This window comes from Oncorhynchus clarkii, chromosome 25, assembly GCF_045791955.1.
Source record: "Oncorhynchus clarkii lewisi isolate Uvic-CL-2024 chromosome 25, UVic_Ocla_1.0, whole genome shotgun sequence".
Classification (NCBI taxonomy): Eukaryota; Metazoa; Chordata; class Actinopteri; order Salmoniformes; family Salmonidae; genus Oncorhynchus; species Oncorhynchus clarkii.
In genome coordinates this window covers 30,293,294-30,314,311 of record NC_092171.1, presented here as the reverse complement: position 1 = coordinate 30,314,311, position 21,018 = coordinate 30,293,294, and the positions used below count along the sequence as shown (strand labels likewise).

Sequence of the window (21,018 nt, the reverse complement as noted above, 5' to 3'; positions counted from 1 at the left end):
GGAGGAAAGAAAGAAAGAAAGGAGAAAGACCATCAGGTGGCATCCAACAGCTGTGTGAGGGGCTGTGCTGCTCTCTGCTCTAGCTACCTTCATTAATCAAGTTCTCTGACTGGCTAAAACAGGAATGGGGATGCTGCACAGGGTACACTATTAAATACCTCAGAGGACAGTGTGTGTGCTGATCTGGAAACCAACGACGAGGGAACAATACATACATAATATGGAATGAATGAGAGTCAATCGGGACCAGTATACACCAGTTGTAACAATGGTAAAGATATAACTCTGTAGGTGTGTGATTTCAGGATAGAAACAGAACACACAAACGTTGTACAGTGTATGACTAGTTTGTTAGTTAGACAGAGAGATTGAATTTGAATTTATGGGTCTTGATTTCCTGGTTAGGGATAGGCAAGGGGTGTAATTATAGGGTAGATGCTTAAAATCAGATTGTTTTCTGATTAAAAAAATAGTGCATCACTATGTCTGTCTGCTTTGAGGCTGGCTGCAGTGAGCCTCTCCCACCACCTGGTGGCACTGTGAGTCTGTATCAGCTACACCACACTACATTACATCACACTACACTAAACTACACTCTGCTGGTTGTGTCCTTGTCTTGTCTGCCTTTGCATAAGTGAAGATGCTCTGGCAGTCGCAATACATCAGGCTAAATTAACCGCTCAATGATCTCAATCAATATGTATTTGCATTAATCATGGCGCTAAAAAAACAGAAACAGTCAGAATCTGAGCAAGGTAGTAAATGCATATTGTTATTTTAATTGCAGCTACAAATAGCCTCTACCATAAAAATACTTCCACGAGGGGGGATGATTTACAGTTGAAGTCGGAAGTTTACATACACTTAGGTTGGAGTCATTAAAACTAGTTTTTAAAGCACTCCACAAATTTCTTGTTAACAAACTATAGTTTTGGCAAGTCGGTTAGGACATCTACTTTGTTTTTTCCCCAACAATTATTACAGACAGATTATTTCACTTATAATTCACTGTATCACAATTCCAGTGGGTCAGAAGTTTACATACACTAAGTTGACTGTGCCTTTAAACAGCTTGGAAAATTCCAGAAAATTATGTCATGGCTTTAGAAGCTTCTGATAGGTCGATTTACATAATTTGAGTCAATTGGAGGTGTGCCCACGGATGAATTTCAAGGACTAACTTCAAACTCAGTGCCTCTTTGCTTGACATCATGGGAAAATCAAAAGAAATCAGCCAAGACCTCAGATTATTTTTTGTAGACCTCCACAAGTCTGGTTCATCCTTGGGAGCAATTTCCAAACGCCTGAAGGTACCACATTCATCTGTACAAACAATAGTACGTAAGTTTAAACACCATGGGACCACGCAGCCGTCATACCGCTCAGGAAGGAGTCACATTCTGTCTCCGAGAGATGAACGTACTTTGGTGCGAAAAGTGCAAATCAATCCCAGAACAACAGCAAATGACCTTGTGAAGATGCTGGAGGAAACGGGTACAAAAGTATCTATATCCACAGTAAAACGAGTCCTATATCGACATAACTTGAAAGGACGATCAGCAAGGAAGAAACCACTGCTCCAAAACTGTCATAAAAAATGCAGACAACGGTTTGCAACTGCACATGGGGACAAAGATCGTACTTTTTGGTCTGTCCTCTGGTCTGATGAAACAAAAATTGAACTGTTTGGCCATAATGACCATCGTTATGTTTGGAGGAAAAAGGGTGAGGCTTGCAAGCCAAAGAACACCATCCCAACCGTGAAGCACGGGGTGGCAGCATCATGTTGTGGGGGTGCTTTGCTGCAGGAGGGACTGGTGCACTTCGCAAAATAGATGGCATCATCAGGCAGGAAAATTATGTGGATATATTGAAGCAACATCTTAACATCTCAGTCAGGAAGTTAAAGCTTGGTCGCAAATGGGTCTTCCAAATGGACAATGACCCCAAGCATACTTCCAAAGTTGTGGCAAAATGGCTTAAGGACAACAAAGTCAAGGTATTGGAGTGGCCATCACAAAGCCCTGACCGCAATCCTATAGAAAATGTGTGGACAGAACTGAAAAAGTGTGTGCGAGCAAGGGGGCATATAAACCTGACTCAGTTACACCAACTGTGTCAGGAGGAATGGGCCAAAATTCACCCAACTTATTGTGGGAAGCTTGTGGAAGGCTATCCGAAACGTTTGACCCAAGAGAAACATTTTAAAGGCAATGCTACCAAATACTAATTGAGTGTATGTAAACTTCTGACCCACTGGGAATGTGATGAAAGAAATAAAAGCTGAAATAAATAATTCTCTCTACTATTATTCTGACATTTCACATTCTTAAAATAAAGTGGTTATCCTAACTGACCTAAGACATGGAATTCTTACTAGGATTAAATGTCAGGAATTGTGAATGACTAAATTCAAATGTATTTGACTAAGGTGTATGTCAATTTCCGACTTCAACTGTATATAAAAAGAATGCCAGTAATGAAAAAGTATTAGGAACTAATAGCATTGTTTAAGAAACCTTCCCAAGGGTTCTACTAATTGACTTTAGATCACTGACTGCTTTCTTTTCCTATACATATAGAATGAAAAGAAAAGAAAAGAAAGAGAAAATTGAAAGAAATGACTTGTTTACTACTGAGGAGGTGTAGTATACTGTAGTGCAGGGATGGGCAACTGGTGGCCCGTGGGTACATTTCCAAAGACAAAATATATATGTATTTTGTAAACTAATTTGGGGGTCTCAACTTACTGTTGAGAGTTAGAATAGTAGAATAAACAAGTTGCAATTTCAAAAAATGTGGTTTTGAACTGTCACTGACAGTCACTCAATTAGCCCATGTCAGCATTAAAAATAACTTATTGTAAATTAGTAAAATGGCCAACTATCTAAACTTGTAGTAATCATGGTTGAATTACCACTGCAAACATTTCTCTCTATGGCACCCTATGGCAAAATGTGTAGAATTGCAGAAGATGTGCTGTAAAACTGCAAAATGTTCTCTCCGCTCCATGGCAAAATGTGTAGAATTTCAGAAAATGTGCTGTAAAACTGCAAAATATTATCTCCGCCCCATGGCAAAATGGGTAGAATTACATGAAATTAGTTATAAAATTGCTAAATGATTTCTCATGTGTAGATTTACAGCAAACTTGCTTTAAAACTGCAAAATGTGTAGAATTGCAGGAAATTAACTCTAAAATGTAATTATTGTTTTTTTAACTAGGCAAGTCAGTTAAGAACAAATTCATATTTACAATGACAGCCTAGGAACTGTTAACTGCCTTCTTCAGAACAACAGATTTTTACCTTGTTAGCTCGGGGATTCGATCCACCAACCTTTCAGTTTCTGGCCCAGCGCTCTAACTACTAGGCTACCTGCCACCCCACTGCTAAAAAGTCAATTATTAACTCCTAGTATAAACCTCGATTTGTTATACTAGGAGTTAACAATGATAGGATATACACAATATACTACATTTGAAAAGGGAAAGATATAAACATTATTTTGATTATTTTCAGTTGATTCATGATTATCCAAATATCCAAATATTGGATTCAAACTGCATCTACAATATTTGGGAACTGTAAATGTGATGGTTGTAATATTTTGGGAAATAATTAAGAATTGATAAACTCAATCATTATACTGTATCCGCTGTGAGGATATTGAGTCATAATATTGGTAATCATGACTCATGTATTATTTTAGGATGTATTTATTACCATCATTATTTCAGGTAAAAAATAAACATTTCCAAATCCTAACTCTAATCTTGGTAAATAACTTGACAAATCAAGTATACACGACAAACTCAAAATTCCAGTCATATTCTAATCTCAGGCCGTCCTTGCAAATAAGAATTTGTTCTTAACTGACTTGCCTAGTTAAATAAAGGTTACACATTCTACAGTATAGCAAGTGTACTGTATATCTATGAAGGCACCAAACCTGGACCTCCATATCTCTCTGCCTTTGAACGTCAGAGCTCTCTCATCAGTATTAGCGTCATTACATTTACATTTTAGTAGATGTTCTTATCCAGAGCAATTATTGTTAAGTGCACATCGACAGATTTTTCACCTAGTCGGCTCTGTGAGTCAAACCAGAGACCTTTTGTTTATTGGCCCAACACACGTAACCGCTAGCTTACCTGCATACCCAATACACTCCACCCCTGGCTTACCTGGCACAATGTCTTTGCAGGTGAGTCTTATTTTTATTTTTTACCTTGTCCACTTACAGTGCCGTTTTACGGTGCCGGAGTCGTCCACTAGCTATTGGAGGCATTAAAAGGAATACGGGCCTTTAATCTGTCTCTTTCTCCTGCAGCCCCAGGCATGCCTGTAGGATGGCTCCACTCTCTCCTACTCTCTCTCTCTGTGAGCCTCTTCTCTCTCGCTCCTCTCCTCTCTTCTCCTCCTGTCCTTCAGTTTGTTTTAATCACTTGTATCCTTTCCATAACGGTGACTACCTTTCAGATACCCTTTACCTCAAGTCGCCCTGGCTTGCGACAAGGGGTGTCACCCACAGGAGGCTGCTGACGGGAGGACAGCTCATAATAATGGCTGGAATTGATTAAGTGGAATGGTATCAAACACATGGAAACCACTTGTTTGATGTGTTTGATAGCATTCCATTGATTCCATTGATTCCATTCCAGCCATTACTGTGAGCCCGTCCTCCCCAATTAAGGTGCTACCAACACCTGTGGTGTCACCGTCATATAAAAGTAAGTCATTTACACCGTGAAATTGCTTTATGAAAAGTCTTTGCAGTCCATCAGGGTATTATTGTAAAGGCAAACATTTTATGAATGAGGGAGGAGACAGAAAGGAATGTTCTCTTCTCTACCGGGTTTGACATTTTTGTCTGGCTTCACAAGAACATTCTGCCTGTATTGTGGCGAGTGGTTTTCTTCATGTTTTTCTGAGGTACACTCTATTGTTGAAGCCCAAAGTTACTGTTTTCCAAAGCTTTGAATTTACAGCAACTTTGCCTGTGTCGTCAACACTCAACATTTCAGCTGTATTTTCCAGTATCTGTAGTGTCCTAACAAGTGAGCTGAGTTGGTTTTTATTAGAGTCAGTCTGAACTAGTCTCAGGAGACAGGTTCTGGTAGTATGCCTGGAGGCAGATGGCTTAAGTCCTCAGAGATGTAAGTTCTTTCAGTGAGCTACAGTATCTCTCTCCATCTCATGAAAACCATCTCTTTTCGCCAGTCTGATATAACAGTCACTCAAAACCATTTGTCCCTACTGTGTATGCTACAGTTCAGTTATCAGATCGTCAGACTAACGCATGTCTTGGCTTAACATGTATCCTTCTGGAATGAATTAAAAATAACCTTTCCAGTCATAGCACATGCGTTGATGAGTGAAGTATGAACCGTAGTGATGTACAAACACACAGTATAGATTTGGTCTATATAGATTTGGTCTATATGAAATGGAGTCTATGTGATCTTTTCACAGTCCTAGGATACGCTATGAATAAAAAGTTGAGCAACTAAATGGCTATATTATAAAGCTTGGACAAAAGCCAATTCATTTAAACACCTTCTCAAGTCTGATGGTTCACTTCTGACCTCGCGTCTAGAGAGTTGGCTAAGTGGAATAATACATTTCCTTCAGATCCAGTGACCTTGTCACCCTGCCTCACCAGCTGATTGCTGCTATTCACACCAAACCTCCACAGTATGTCAGAACATTTTTGGTAACGCTTCCTCTGAATACCCTCTTCATAATGCATTATCAGCACACATATGATGCCTTATGAGCTATGCCCAATACATGACTTAGCTAGCTGTAAATATCTGCTCATATACAGTGCCTTGCAAAAGTATTCGGCCCCCTTGAACTTTGCGACCTTTTGCCACATTTCAGGCTTCAAACATAAAGATATAAAACTGTATTTTTTTGTGAAGAATCAACAACAAGTGGGACACAATCATGAAGTGGAACGACATTTATTGGATATTTCAAACTTTTTTAACAAATCAAAAACTGGAAAATTGGGCGTGCAAAATTATTCAGCCCCCTTAAGTTAATACTTTGTAGCGCCACCTTTTGCTGCGATTACAGCTGTAAGTCGCTTGGGGTATGTCTCTATCAGTTTTGCACATCGAGAGACTGAAATTTTTTCCCATTCATCCTTGCAAAACAGCTCGAGCTCAGTGAGGTTGGATGGAGAGCATTTGTGAACAGCAGTTTTCAGTTCTTTCCACAGATTCTCGATTGGATTCAGGTCTGGACTTTGACTTGGCCATTCTAACACCTGGATATGTTTATTTTTGAACCATTCCATTGTAGATTTTTCTTTATGTTTTGGATCATTGTCTTGTTGGAAGACAAATCTCCGTCCCAGTCTCAGGTCTTTTGCAGACTCCATCAGGTTTTCTTCCAGAATGGTCCTGTATTTGGCTCCATCCATCTTCCCATCAATTTTAACCATCTTCCCTGTCCCTGCTGAAGAAAAGCAGGCCCAAACCATGATGCTGCCACCACCATGATTGACAGTGGGGATGGTGTGTTCAGGGTGATGAGCTGTGTTGCTTTTACGCCAAACATAACGTTTTGCATTGTTGCCAAAAAGTTAAATTTTGGTTTCATCTGACCAGAGCACCTTCTTCCACATGTTTGGTGTGTCTCCCAGGTGGCTTGTGGCAAACTTTAAACAACACTTTTTATGGATATCTTTAAGACATGGCTTTCTTCTTGCCACTCTTCCATAAAGGCCAGATTTGTGCAATATACGACTGATTGTTGTCCTATGGACAGAGTCTCCCACCTCAGCTGTAGATCTCTGCAGTTCATCCAGAGTGATCATGGGCCTCTTGGCTGCATCTCTGATCAGTCTTCTCCTTGTATGAGCTGAAAGTTTAGAGGGACGGCCAGGTCTTGGTAGATTTGCAGTGGTCTGATACTCCTTCCATTTCAATATTATCGCTTGCACAGTGCTCCTTGGGATGTTTAAAGCTTGGGAAATCTTTTTGTATCCAAATCCGGCTTTAAACTTCTTCACAACAGTATCTCGGACCTGCCTGGTGTGTTCTTTGTTCTTCATGATGCTCTCTGCGCTTTTAACGGACCTCTGAGACTATCACAGTGCAGGTGCATTTATACGGAGACTTGATTACACACAGGTGGATTGTATTTATCATCATTAGTCATTTAGGTCAACATTGGATCATTCAGAGATCCTCACTGAACTTCTGGAGAGAGTTTGCTGCACTGAAAGTAAAGGGGCTGAATAATTTTGCACACCCAATTTTTCAGTTTTTGATTTGTTAAAAAAGTTTGAAATATCCAATAAATGTCGTTCCACTTCGTAATTGTGTCCCACTTGTTGTTGATTCTTCACAAAAAAATACAGTTTTATATCTTTATGTTTGAAGCCTGAAATGTGGCAAAAGGTCGCAAAGTTCAAGGGGGCCGAATACTTTCGCAAGGCACTGTACATCTATAACTACATTTGATCAGTTATTTATCATCACAAAGGCCAAATGATCATCACATATGTGGTGATAATGTGGCCGATGATGATAATGATGGGTATATGTCATGGGCATTAACCCTTTACACTTGTACCCGTAGACAGGTTGAAAATGACAGATTTGGGCACTGGTAAGCATCTAAATTGGAACGTAGTGGTTGTACAGTAGCATGCTATACATGACGTCAGAGCTCTGGCTCTGCGCTTCACAGCGCTGTATGGGTTCTGACTGACAGACGTTCTGAACTTGAGCACTGCGTGGGACAACAAGTTGCTCCCATCCCTCCCAATAATTGGGCACCCAATCTGGTGCATTTTTAAGGCACAGGGACAGTGCAATGCAGCAGTAATTGCGCTCTAATTCAGTTGAACTCACAATATCTAATCAGACGGCTCCAAGTTCCCTGGCCGAGGAGGCAACCCCAAGGACACTCGTCCTCCCACCTAATAAAGCAAGGGAATGTACACCCTTTACAGTTACAATCCAGCACCCAGCACAAAGAAAGGGTTCAGGGAGCAGCTCAGCCCACAGATCTCCAATAATGGCAGTCTGCCTATCCATATTGCAAAGCCCAATCAAATGGTGCACTGCTCCCACAATGCCTCCTCAGTGTTTAACCAGCCACAGTAAAGCTTTCATTGGCGAAACATATCAAATCATGGCACGTTTTGGAATTAAGAAGTAAAGCAAGCGGAGAGTACTTCCTGCCACGGGCTATAAAAACTGCTCTGGTGGAGTAGAGATGCAAAGACACCTTTGCAAAGATGACCATTACTCTAAAAGTAAACTGAGCTCAATGTTGAATGCAAACAAACAAAGAAGGCATGCAGCCATTTCATTTGAAACATTGGGAGTGAACTTGCGTGGGGGTCTTGGTTTCCATTCTCCCTCCCTGGGGTCTGAAGATCAATGGCATATATTTCTACCCCTGAGTCATGACATTGCAACACAAAAATATTTCCCCCATCCAAGGTAAGTAAGTTACAGAGGCAGATCACGTGGATCATCTAGATGTGGTCTCTCTACAGGCCTATTACCCTGACTCAGGGTTTAGCTCAATATGGGCTAACCAGGTCTTGTGGCATGTAGGAGACCCGTGTTCAAACCCTAGAAGGTCACAGAGGCAGATAACGTGGATCATCATCTAGATGTTGTCTCTCTACAGGTCTTTGACACCTATTCTGTACACTGATAAAATCAGAACAACTTTGTTCTGAACAACAACAGCTCTGCAGTGAAGCAGACAATGACCGATGACTTTGGTGTTTGGGTGGAGAGGAGATAGTTGTGATGGATCACTTCCCATAACAAAATTTGTTCTGCAATAATGTGTTCATAATAAGTTGTGTACTGAAATTATGTGGTAACATATGAAAATGATGTGGTAACATACTGAAATGATGTGGTAACATACTGAAATTATGTGGTAACATATGAAAATGATGTGGTAACATACTGAAATGATGTGGTAACATACTGAAATTATGTGGTAACATATGAAAATGATGTGGTAACATACTGAAATGATGTGGTAACATACGAAAATGATGTGGTAACATACTGAAATGATGTGGTAACATACTGAAATGATGTGGTAACATACTGAAATGATGTGGTAACATACTGAAATGATGTGGTAACATACTGAAATGATGTGGTAACATACTAAAATGATGTGGTAACATACTGAAATGATGTGGTAACATACTGAAATGATGTGGTAACATACTGAAATGATGTGGTAACATACTGAAATGATGTGGTAACATACGAAAATGATGTGGTAACATACTGAAATGATGTGGTAACATACTGAAATGATGTGGTAACATACTGAAATGATGTGGTAAAATACGAAAATTATGTGGTAACATACTGAAATGATGTGGTAACATACTGAAATTATGTGGTAACATACTGAAATGATGTGGTAACATACGAAAATGATGTGGTACCATACTGAAATGATGTGGTAACATACTGAAATGATGTGGTAACATACTGAAATGATGTGGTAACATACTAAAATGATGTGGTAACATACTGAAATGATGTGGTAACATACTGAAATGATGTGGTAACATACTAAAATGATGTGGTAACATACTGAAATGATGTGGTAACATACTGAAATGATGTGGTAACATACTGAAATTATGTGGTAACATACTGAAATGATGTGGTAACCCTAGGTATAGTATAGGTATAATACTCACAGTCTAAATGGCTGTGCCGGATGCCCTCCACATCCTCTGCGTGAATAAACTGGTAACACCTCTTCCCTACGATGTCCACTGGCATCAGGTCCATGTAGTCGCTAATTCTACAACAGGGATTTGAAAAGGATTCAGCGCGTGATGACGGCAAGAGAAGAAGCACCAACAGAAACGGAAAAACACAATGTCATTCCAGCTTAACCAGACCATATTCATCCTGATATGTCAGACTAATGCCTTTGACAAAGATACAGTAAGTATTACACACACATTCAGGGACAAATGGATAGAATGGAACATAGGATGTCTTCCCATTTCACATGATAAAATGCCTATCGCTTAGTATTGAATATAATCTATCCATTATTTTTTTGTTCACCCAAAAGCAACCTGTCTACTATCTGTCTTACATATTGTGTGGTTATTTCTGATATTTCTAGTCTCCCCAAACACCCTATGAAACAGACGAAAGTAGTTCTGATCAGTTTCCCATTTCATTTCCCAGAAAGGCTGAGGCTATCTCACTGTAAAACTGACTGTCCAGATGTGATTTCCCCATAAATAACTGACTGTCTGGCAGACAGGGGTAAAAACAAAACTATCTCACTGTAAAACTGACTGTCCAGATGTGATTTCCCCATAAATAACTGACTGTCTGGCAGACAGGGGTAAAAACAAAACTATCTCGGTGATCTCAATCCCACAGAGATGAGGACAGGTAGCAAAGAAATAGAATGTTCATGATGAGTTGTACAGTATATAGGCCTAATGCGATGAAATTACAAACCCTAGCGATTAGAGTGGAACTACCTACACAACTATAAGAGCAAGCGGTGCTGTGGGATTATTTAAGATACTCTTTGAAGAGGTAGGGTTTCAGACGTTTTCAAACCTTACCCCTTGCATTTCAGTTATGTGTATCACTGCCATGTGGGTGCAGTAAAATACAGCCAAGCCTTACCTATTCTCACAGTAGACAATGTTGAGGTCCATGTGGACCCTGGTGACAAACATCTGGCAGTCTATGCGCACCTCGTTGATGGTGGGGGGGGGGAGGGCGTGGGCTACCACCACCATGCCCATGATCTGAATGGGTACCAACCGACTGTGGGTCAATGCCATACGGATCCTCAGCCTGCCTGTAACATGGATCACCTATAGGAGGAGGGAGAGAGGGGGAAACACAGAGAAAGAGAGAGATAGAGACACAGAGAGATAGAGATAAAGAGAGAGAGAGAGAGATCGAGAGAGAAAGAGAGAGAGAGAAAGAAATAGAGCGAGTGAGTGAGAAAGAGAGCAAGAGAGAGAGTAGAGCGAGCGAGCGAGCGAGAGAGAGAGAGAGAGAGAGAGCGAGGAGAGAGAGCAAGAGAGAGAGAGGAAGAGAGAGCGAGAGAGAGAAAAAAAGAGAGAGCGAGAGAGAGCGCGTGAGAGAGAGAGAGAGGAGAGAGGGAGAGCAAGAGCGAGAAAGAGAGAGAAAGAGAGCGAGAGCGAGAGCGAGAGAGAGAGAGAGAGAGAGAGAGAGAGAGAGAGAGAGAGAGAGAGAGAGAGAGAGAGAGAGAGAGAGAGTTTCAGTTCAAAAGCAGTAATGGAGAATTCCAAACACAAAATAGCGAGGGTGGAGGTGAGGACAAACGTTTTGAAGGTCCTAATTATCGCTAGCTTTAAAGTCTTTGTAGCTCTTTTCTGCCCTAGAGGAGGAACTGACTAGATATGCAAACTACACTTTCAGATCCATCCATTTTAATCATTGCCAGGTTAAACCCAGGGGGAATTGTTTTGTAGTCTTTAAACTACTGACACTGGCCTCTCAGTGGAACACCTCTGAGATTGGTGAGACGTGATTATTATCATTCACACAGACAGTTCCTGCTCCCTAAACTCATTCAAAGCCTTAAACCATCTCCTGCTCCACCAGGGATAAGCAACCCTCAACAATGGGAACCAGACATTGAATTCCAATTCAGAAGAGAGACACAGAGAGACACGACAACAAAAAAATAACAGCCCTATTCCAGGCATTGCATTAGAAAGCTAACAGAACAGTGACATGTTACAACAGCCCTGTCAGACAGTCGGCCCAGGAGGAAAATGGTTCTGATGGTGTATGATGTCTCCTTTTCAAAGGGAAACCATCAGTGCTTGTGACATCCTAGAAGCCGTCAACAGTCTCCACAGTTAAATGATACTGATTCCTTTTCCCTGGAGTTTCTAAAGACAAAGAAGAACTGTGAAGGATAGTTTCAAACCCATTTTGAATACAACTAAACTACAACGCTGTATAGCACATCCAATGGCAAGATTGAACAGTGTTTATTTTAAAGTGAGTATGAGAGAAGTCCGGCTAAAACACATCAAACAGAATGCTAGGAATGGCATTTTGGGTCCGAGGAGTGTAGCCAGTCTAGTGCTTGAAGTCATGCTGCTCTAAGAGAGAGAAGAGGAGGGAGAATACTTTGCTGTCTTTTTAAAGTTGAAGAGTGCAGTGAGACCTTGTTCAAGGTCACCAGGGGAAAGACCGTGAAGAATAGGAACAGCTAAAGGTACTCTCCATCGGCTTTCCATCCAGATTATATTCTGTTAGATATATTCCCAGGATTTTGCAGTTACAGTCATTTCTGTAACATCTACTGTGTAGAATATGTGTTAGATCTATTTCCTGTTTTAGATATATTATATATGTTACATGTGTGATATATATGTCCCTGATATTCTGTAATTACACTCATTTCTGTAAGATTTTACATCATGTATGTATAATTGAATCATGTAAACAAAGTCTGGTTGATCCACCCAGAATGACTTTGTTGAATGCATATGAGAGTTCCCTACAGCAAATCAGCCTCCTCACACTCACACCTGGGTTCAAACACTATTTGAAATCTTCCAAATATTTTTAGCGTTTGCTTAAGCCTGCCTGCAATGCCGGATGGGCAGGGTTTTGCTCTTCTCCAATTATTCTATTCATTCCAGTGTGCCAGGGAAGCTAAATCAAGCCCAGATGTAGTATTTAAAATTATTTTAAATAGTACTTGAACCCAGGTATGGTACAGTATGCTGATCAGCTTCACACATCAGACAGACAGTAAACTGATCAGCTTCACACATTAGACAGACAATATGCTGTTTATCTTGATCAGACCACAGATTGACAGCAAGGTAGGTTCTGACACACACTTGACTGTTGGTTGTTGGTTGTCAGGCTTCAAAAAGACATCACTTCAGCACAATGAGACCAGGGCAGAGGAAGACATCACATCAGCACAATGAGACCAGTGCAGAGGAAGACATCACATCAGCACAATGAGACCAGGGCAGAGGAAGACATCACATCAGCACAATGAGACCAGTGCAGAGGAAGACATCACATCAACACAATGAGACCAGGGCAGAGGAAGACATCACATCAACACAATGAGACCAGGGCAGAGGAAGACAATGAGACCAGGGCAGAGGAAGACAATGAGACCAGGGCAGAGGAAGACAATGAGACCAGGGCAGAGGAAGACATCACATAAAATCATAAAATACACACCGCTCTGCTCCACTCTAATGAATACAAATGTTTAAAAAACATATAGAATTTAAATGATTTCTTCGGAAGCCCAAACCCAGAGGCATCAAAAAAGTTAGTTTGAATAAGACAACTTTTGAAGTGAATGGTGGGCAGCTAGACTGCTACAGGAGTGCTATTGACCAGAACATTAAATATGCTCAGGCAGTTAAATGCAAACTGACACGTCAAGTGTTCACAACAGCGGCAGTGAGAGGCAATTCGAATAGCATTTCTCAACTTAATATAAGCCAACAAAATAAAGGGATACATTTTTATAATTCATGGTTCAGCACACAATGTATACACTCTCTCTCTCCACCGGTGAATATAGAAGAGGTATACATAAGAAATAAGATTCATCTGTTCCTGGGGATTCTCTGGAGTGCTTTTGAAATGTGATACAGCACCAATAATAAAGGAGGACCTTTACATGAGTGCATTAAATGAGATGGGGGGGGCTGAGATGTGTTAAAAAAATATGGGTTTAATGCTGGAGCTTTGATTTGACCTCCAGAGTGGAGTGGGGATATAAGCAGCCATGATACGTGCCGCCAACGCCACCGTGCCTCGCGGTCCCGGGTGGAGGAGCAGATCACCGACATGCCAAACAACATTTATCTCTAGCCATAATGAGGACCTTCAAAACATTTGTCCTCACCTCCACCCTTGCTATTTTGTGATTAAGATTCTCTATTACTGCTTTTGGACTGAAACTCTTTCTTTCTTTCTTTCTCTCTCTCTCTCTCTCTCTCTCTCTCTCTCTCTCTCTCTCTCTCTCTCTCTCTCTCTCTCTCTCTCTCTCTCTCTCTCTCTCTCTCTCTCTCTCTCTCTCTCTCTCTCTCTCTCTCTCTCTCTCTCTGTCTCTCTTTCAGACACAGCCTTAGTTCAAACCATAGGCAGCCATTACCTTCCATTTCTTATAATAAATAAATATTAAAATGTTTTTTTCCCTCACAGTCCAAGACCAATGAAACACAATATAATAAAGATATTGAAGAGATATATCCAAACCCACACCACTGCTGTTGGATCCACCCTTGAGAACACAAAGTGCATTAGGGTGTGACGAAGCCAGAATGAGGCCGGAGACACTGACAGAGAGACAGAGATGATATGGAGATGCTTGGAGAGAGAGAGGGGCATCAAGATGAGGCTGGGCTCGTCCCTGTGTGTCCTCACTGCTCAAAGAATCAGCCTTAATCACATCTCTCTGTCCCAAAGCCCCCACAAGCCATACATCGTATCAACTTAATATTGAGCCTGTGTGACTCTTTTTCTATACATACAGTATGTTAACACCGACAGCTAACATTTTTATCTCATGCTGAATATGATAGTCATGGTAGTTATGGCGATTCTCTCTTTTTCACAACTCAAACTGAAATACAAAACAATATTTACATACTAGAAAAAGCCTGGAATGCAAACTGAATATCACTCTAAAACAATAGTAAAACAGAGCCATATTCAGTTAGGATTCCAGACTAGTTCCTTATGAGAGTCTATAACCCTGCTCTTACTACAGGGCCGTAGAACTACATACAGTGCCTTGCGAAAGTATTCGGCCCCCTTGAACTTTGCAACCTTTTGCCACATTTCAGGCTTCAAACATAAAGATATAAAACTGTATTTTTTGTGAATAATCAACAACAAGTGGGACACAATCATGAAGTGGAACGACATTTATTGGATATTTCAAACTTTTTTAACAAATCAAAAACTGAAAAATTGGGCGTGCAAAATTATTCAGCCCCCTTTAAGTTAATACTTTGTAGCGCCACCTTTTGCTGCGATTACAGCTGTAAGTCGCTTGGGGTATGTCTCTATTTTGCACATCGAGAGACTGACATTTTTTCCCATTCCTCCTTGCAAAACAGCTCGAGCTCAGTGAGGTTGGATGGAGAGCATTTGTGAACAGCAGTTTTCAGTTCTTTCCACAGATTCTCGATTGGATTCAGGTCTGGACTTTGACTTGGCCATTCTAACACCTGGATATGTTTATTTTTGAACCATTCCATTGTAGATTTTGCTTTATGTTTTGGATCATTGTCTTGTTGGAAGACAAATCTCCGTCCCAGTCTCAGGTCTTTTGCAGACTCCATCAGGTTTTCTTCCAGAATGGTCCTGTATTTGGCTCCATCCATCTTCCCATCAATTTTAACCATCTTCCCTGTCCCTGCTGAAGAAAAGCAGGCCCAAACCATGATGCTGCCACCACCATGTTTGACAGTGGGGATGGTGTGTTCAGCTGTGTTGCTTTTACGCCAAACATAACGTTTTGCATTGTTGCCAAAAAGTTAAATTTTGGTTTCATCTGACCAGAGCACCTTCTTCCACATGTTTGGTGTGTCTCCCAGGTGGCTTGTGGCAAACTTTAAACAACACTTTTTATGGATATCTTTAAGAAATGGCTTTCTTCTTGCCACTCTTCCATAAAGGCCAGATTTGTGCAATATACGACTGATTGTTGTCCTATGGACAGAGTCTCCCACCTCAGCTGTAGATCTCTGCAGTTCATCCAGAGTGATCATGGGCCTCTTGGCTGCATCTCTGATCAGTCTTCTCCTTGTATGAGCTGAAAGTTTAGAGGGACGGCCAGGTCTTGGTAGATTTGCAGTGGTCTGATACTCCTTCCATTTCAATATTATCGCTTGCACAGTGCTCCTTGGGATGTTTAAAGCTTGGGAAATATTGTTGTATCCAAATCCGGCTTTAAACTTCTTCACAACAGTATCTCGGACCTGCCTGTTGTGTTCCTTGTTCTTCATGATGCTCTCTGCGCTTTTAACGGACCTCTGAGACTATCATAGTGCAGGTGCATTTATACGGAGACTTGATTACACACAGGTGGATTGTATTTATCATCATTAGTCATTTAGGTCAACATTGGATCATTCAGAGATCCTCACTGAACTTCTGGAGAGAGTTTGCTGCACTGAAAGTAAAGGGGCTGAATAATTTTGCACGCCCAATTTTTCAGTTTTTGATTTGTTAAAAAAGTTTGAAATATCCAATAAATGTCGTTCCACTTCATGATTGTGTCCCACTTGTTGTTGATTATTCACAAAAAAATACAGTTTTATATCTTTATGTTTGAAGCCTGAAATGTGGCAAAAGGTCGCAAAGTTCAAGGGGGCTGAATACTTTCGCAAGGCACTGTATATAACAACATAAGGCTGTGGGGTTGTGAATTCTAGGATCTCTGTGGCTACCGTGCCTCTGGGTCTTACCTTATAGCCTGAAGACTTGATGTGGACACCTCTCTTGGTCAGTGTGGACTTCATACGGACGAAGAAGGAGCGTTCTAGAATGTTGTCTGGGGGAAGCAGGGTGGGGCTGGTCGACTCGACTGTGGAGGCAAACACGCACGCACGCACGCACGCACGCACGCACGCACACACACACACACACACACACACACACACACACACACACACACACACACTCACAATTACTTAACATTACTTGGCCAATAAATATGTGTGTTTTGTAGTAAAGCCCAAGAGAGGTGGGGTGATATTAAAAACCCCAGCTGGTAAGACAGGCTAGCTGTAATAACTTTCCATTGAGTTTCTATCATCTCCCAGGTAACCGTAATGGAAAAAGCACGCCTAAATAAAAACAACACATTAGCAGTAAACCATGTTTTAATTACAGTATGTTCTGTAATAGCGTACAACCTCTGTTAGGTCTAACACCATAATCGGTGAAAACATTTTATTGGAAGTTCAGCGGCAGTTTAAAAGTCAACCGCACGTTTCACTTCATTGTAGTGTAGTATTCATTTTCCAAGTACAATATTGCAATTTCATGTAATGGAATACCTATTAGAGTTAACTCAAGTGTATTTTATTTTATACTGTATGTAGAGTTAATCTAATTGTAAACAAAGATATTCATCCTTGCTTCAACAAAGTTCAACAAAACATAGATCATCACATTAAAACCCCATAACTAATGAAGTCAGTCAGTCTCTTTAACAGAACACAACAAGGGTACCTATTAGGTAAAGGTGAAACGGTCCATTTGTCACTGCTCCTGATCAAGGCTTAATAATCAAATGCATATTCAAAATATTCAAATCCATCAGAGGAGATAATATACTGTAGATGTAGACATGCTGGTCTCCCTGGCTGTGTGTGTGATGTGTGTGTTATGATTGACATTTCCCCTTTGCCTGTGGTCATGAAGCTAGAAGCTGTGAGAGGGGTGGCCCTAGCAAAGATTCAACATCTGCTTGCAAATGTGCATATCCCACAGAAGGATCTAAGGAGAGTGAATAACAAAGCTGTTCAGGTGGTGACAAAGTGTCTCTGCTTAAACACACACACCACACGTGTCTTCCTGAGCCAAAGAGAAGGGGGTTTAGGTGTCCCCAATATTGAGTGGCTTTACACTGCTACAAGACTGATTCACAGTGACGATGTGACAGTTAAGGAGTTAGCCAGAGCCTCCCTCCTTCTGGACCTACGAAGGTGGAAGGTTACACTGGCCAGGGACACTGAGGACAACTTCCTGGGCTTCAGGAGGAAGGCCAATGGAAAATTGAACACTCGTGCTGCGGGTTTTGAAGTCTGGTCAAACTGTCCGGACATGGCCTCCCGGGTGGCGCAGTGGTCTACGGCACTGCATCGCAGCGCTAGCTGTGCCACCAGAAACCCTGGGTTAGTGCCCAGGCTCTGTCGCAGCCGGCCGTGACCGGGAGGTCCGTGGGGCGACGCACAATTGGCCTAGCGCCGTCCGGGTTAGGGAGGGCTTGGCCGGTAGGGATATCCTTGTCTTATCGCACACCAGACTCACACCAGACTCACACCAGACTCCTGTGGCGGGCCGGGCACAGTGCGCGCTAACCAAGGCAGCCAGGTGCACGGTGTTTCCTCCGACACATTGGTGCAGCTGGCTTCCGGGTTGGATGCGTGCTGTGTTAAGAAGCAGTGCGGCTTGGTTGGGTTGTGTTTTGGAGGACGCATGGCTTTCGACCTTCGTCTCTCCCGAGCCCATACGGGAGTTGTAGCGATGAGACAAGATAGTAATTACTAACAACAGTTGGATACCACAAAATTGGGGAGTAAAAAGGGGGGGGGGAACTGTCTGGACATCAACAACCTGTGCAACTGGACTGGAGTGGAGCTCAGGTGGACACGGACTGATATGGAAACTAATACAGTTGTGGCAGATCACGGTGTTGTTGTGGAGGCTTCTGTCACCCATGATGGAACATCTCATCCTACATCCAGGACAACACTCCTTGGTATCAGATGGATGCAGCTACTGCAACACTGGACTGGCCTGAGGCTGCAGAGGGAAACTCACTACTCTGTCTCCCATTCCATGCACCAGAATGCTGCTGTTGGTGAGGACATTCTCACCTTAACTGTTAAGGTGATGCTGCAATTTCTACCAACAAGTCCATTGCCCATGTTGTGAATTGCATACAATGATTTGTACATTGCTAGACATGACCGCCTTTTTGACCTGATCGCCAGTGAGCTTCGACAAGTAGTCTCACCAACAGCACACATGTATAAACATTGTTGTGTAGTAGGAAGCTGGTTTGATGTTGATGATGATGTGTTTTCCTGTGTGCCAAATACACCAGATGTTGTTGTGGGGGGAGGCCAGGGGAGAGGTGCTCATTTTGGAAGTGGGCTGCTCATTGGACGGCTACATGGAGCAGGCGTTTGCTGAGAATCTGCTTCAGTACCAGCCCCTGGTGGCGCTGGGACAGCCTCGGGTGGAGGCCGTCTCGGCCACGTTCACAGGCCCGCATCCAGATTGTGGGGCCTGACAAAAACGAGGGCAAAGCAATTGGCTAGGTACGGCTGTTTCAGCTGTTGTGGGCAACCTAGTAGTTTGGAGAAGAGGTGCTTTCTGTACCCTTGAGTGCTACGCATACAGGGACCTTTGAAATGTTTGGATCCTATTTTTGTACATTTTAGTATTTAAAGTGTATGTGTGTGTGTGTGTGTGTGTGTGTGTGTGTGTGTGTGTGTGTGTGTGTGTGTGTGTGTGTGTGTGTGTGTGTGTGTGTCTCCCAGACTCTCTCTGTCCCCTGGGTTAGACAGGACATTAGATATAGGACATTAGATATAGACAGACAGAGACAGACACAGACAGACAGACACAGACAGACAGACAGACAGTGATATGACAACGCCAAGCTCACAGGCATCTCAGCCATGGACCAGGCTAGGAGATCACATTGAAATGGGATTACTAAAACAGCACACCTGGAAAATCCATTTTTCTGCTACTCTCCTTATAACAAGTGTCATGACTTCCACCGAAGTCGGCCCCTCTCCTTGTTCGGGTGGTGTTCGGCGGTCGACGTCACCGGCTTTCTAGTCACCACCGATCCATGTTTCATTTTTGTTTTGTTTTGTCTGTATTACACACACCTGGTTTCAATTCCCATATCATGTTCCTTATTTAACCCTCTGGCATACATTTCTGTTCTGTCCATGATTGTTGGTGTCTTAGTGGTTGTTGTAGGTGTTAGTTTGTATGCATTTTCCTATTTGGAATTTTGCTTGAATTTTTGTGAGTAAACTCAGTTGTGTTGCTCAAACCTGTGTCCTGCGCCTGACTCCGCTACATCTCTGCACCCAATCGCTGACAGAATCACGGACCTGTTCAAATGGAGTCAGCAGGTGGAGTCAGCAGGTGCAGCCAGCCCTTCTCTCCCAGTAGAGGAGTGCGTCTAGCAGCATGCGAACATGTTACAAAGTCTAGGGACAGCCATGGATCGCGTGATGCAAACAATGGACAGATGGGAGAGAGGAGGCTTTCCTGTAAATACAACATCATCACCTCCGCCCACACCTCAACCTACACCAATGTCCACCCCTCCGTCGTCAGGACCCAGTGGGATTCGGCTCTCGCTCCCGGGAGCGTATGACGGAACAGCTGCCGGGTGCCAGGGGTTCCTACTCCAGCTGGAGCTCTACCTGGCAGCTGTTTAGCCGGCCCCTTCGGGACGCGATAGAGTGAGCGCCCTCATCTCCTGCCTGACTGGAAAAGCCCTGGAGTGGGCCAACACCATCTGGGGAAGGGAAGGCCCGACTCTGGATGACTACGAGGACTTCTCCCACCTGAAGGGAGAGCGGCGGGAGAGCGAATGTTCCATCTGAGACAGGGGATGAGGAGCGCTCAAGAGTTCGCACTGGACTTCAGAACTCTGGCAGCTGGTGTGGGATGGAATGAGCGGGCCCTGATCGACCACTACAGGTGTAGTTTACGAGAGGACGTTCGTAGGGAGCTAGCCTGCAGGGACACCACTCTCAACCTGGACCAGCTGGTGGACTTGTCTATCCGGCTGGATAACCTGTTGGCCTCCCGCGGACGTCCGGATCGGGGTCCGTCTGTTCCATTTCCCAGCACCTTGGCTCCAACACCGATGGAGATGGGAGGGGCTGCTATGAGGGGGGCCGGAGGGGGGACCATTCCCTGCACCAGCTGTGGCCGCAGAGGGCACACTGCTGGTCGGTGCTGGGGTGGTTCTCCAGGAAGTCGAGGTAGCAGGCGGAGCACTGGTGAGTCATCCCAGGTGAGTAGGCACACAACTCACCCAGAGCCCCCTGTTGCACACATGTGGTTACCTATAGAATTTCCTGAGTTCTCCCCACATTCCCAGCATAAGGCGCCAGTAGATTCAGGCGCAGCTGGGAACTTTATTGACCGTTCCTTAGCACATAGATTAGGGATCCCTATTGTTCCTGTTGATGTTCCCTTCCCGTACATGCCTTAGATAGTCG

At 42.8% G+C, this 21,018-nt stretch overlaps 1 protein-coding gene across 1 annotated transcript in view; it reads right to left on the bottom strand.

The window, feature by feature from the left end:
• Positions 1 to 21,018, bottom strand: part of LOC139383444 (neuronal PAS domain-containing protein 3-like) — a 394,236-nt gene that overhangs the window by 8,719 nt on the left and 364,499 nt on the right. The window contains exons 8-10 of the mRNA XM_071127992.1: positions 16,495 to 16,613; positions 10,673 to 10,866; positions 9,712 to 9,818 (exon numbers count right to left, since the gene is read on the bottom strand). Of these exons, the coding sequence (XP_070984093.1) occupies positions 9,712 to 9,818; positions 10,673 to 10,866; positions 16,495 to 16,613 (420 nt within the window). The remainder of the gene's footprint in view (positions 1 to 9,711; positions 9,819 to 10,672; positions 10,867 to 16,494; positions 16,614 to 21,018) is intronic.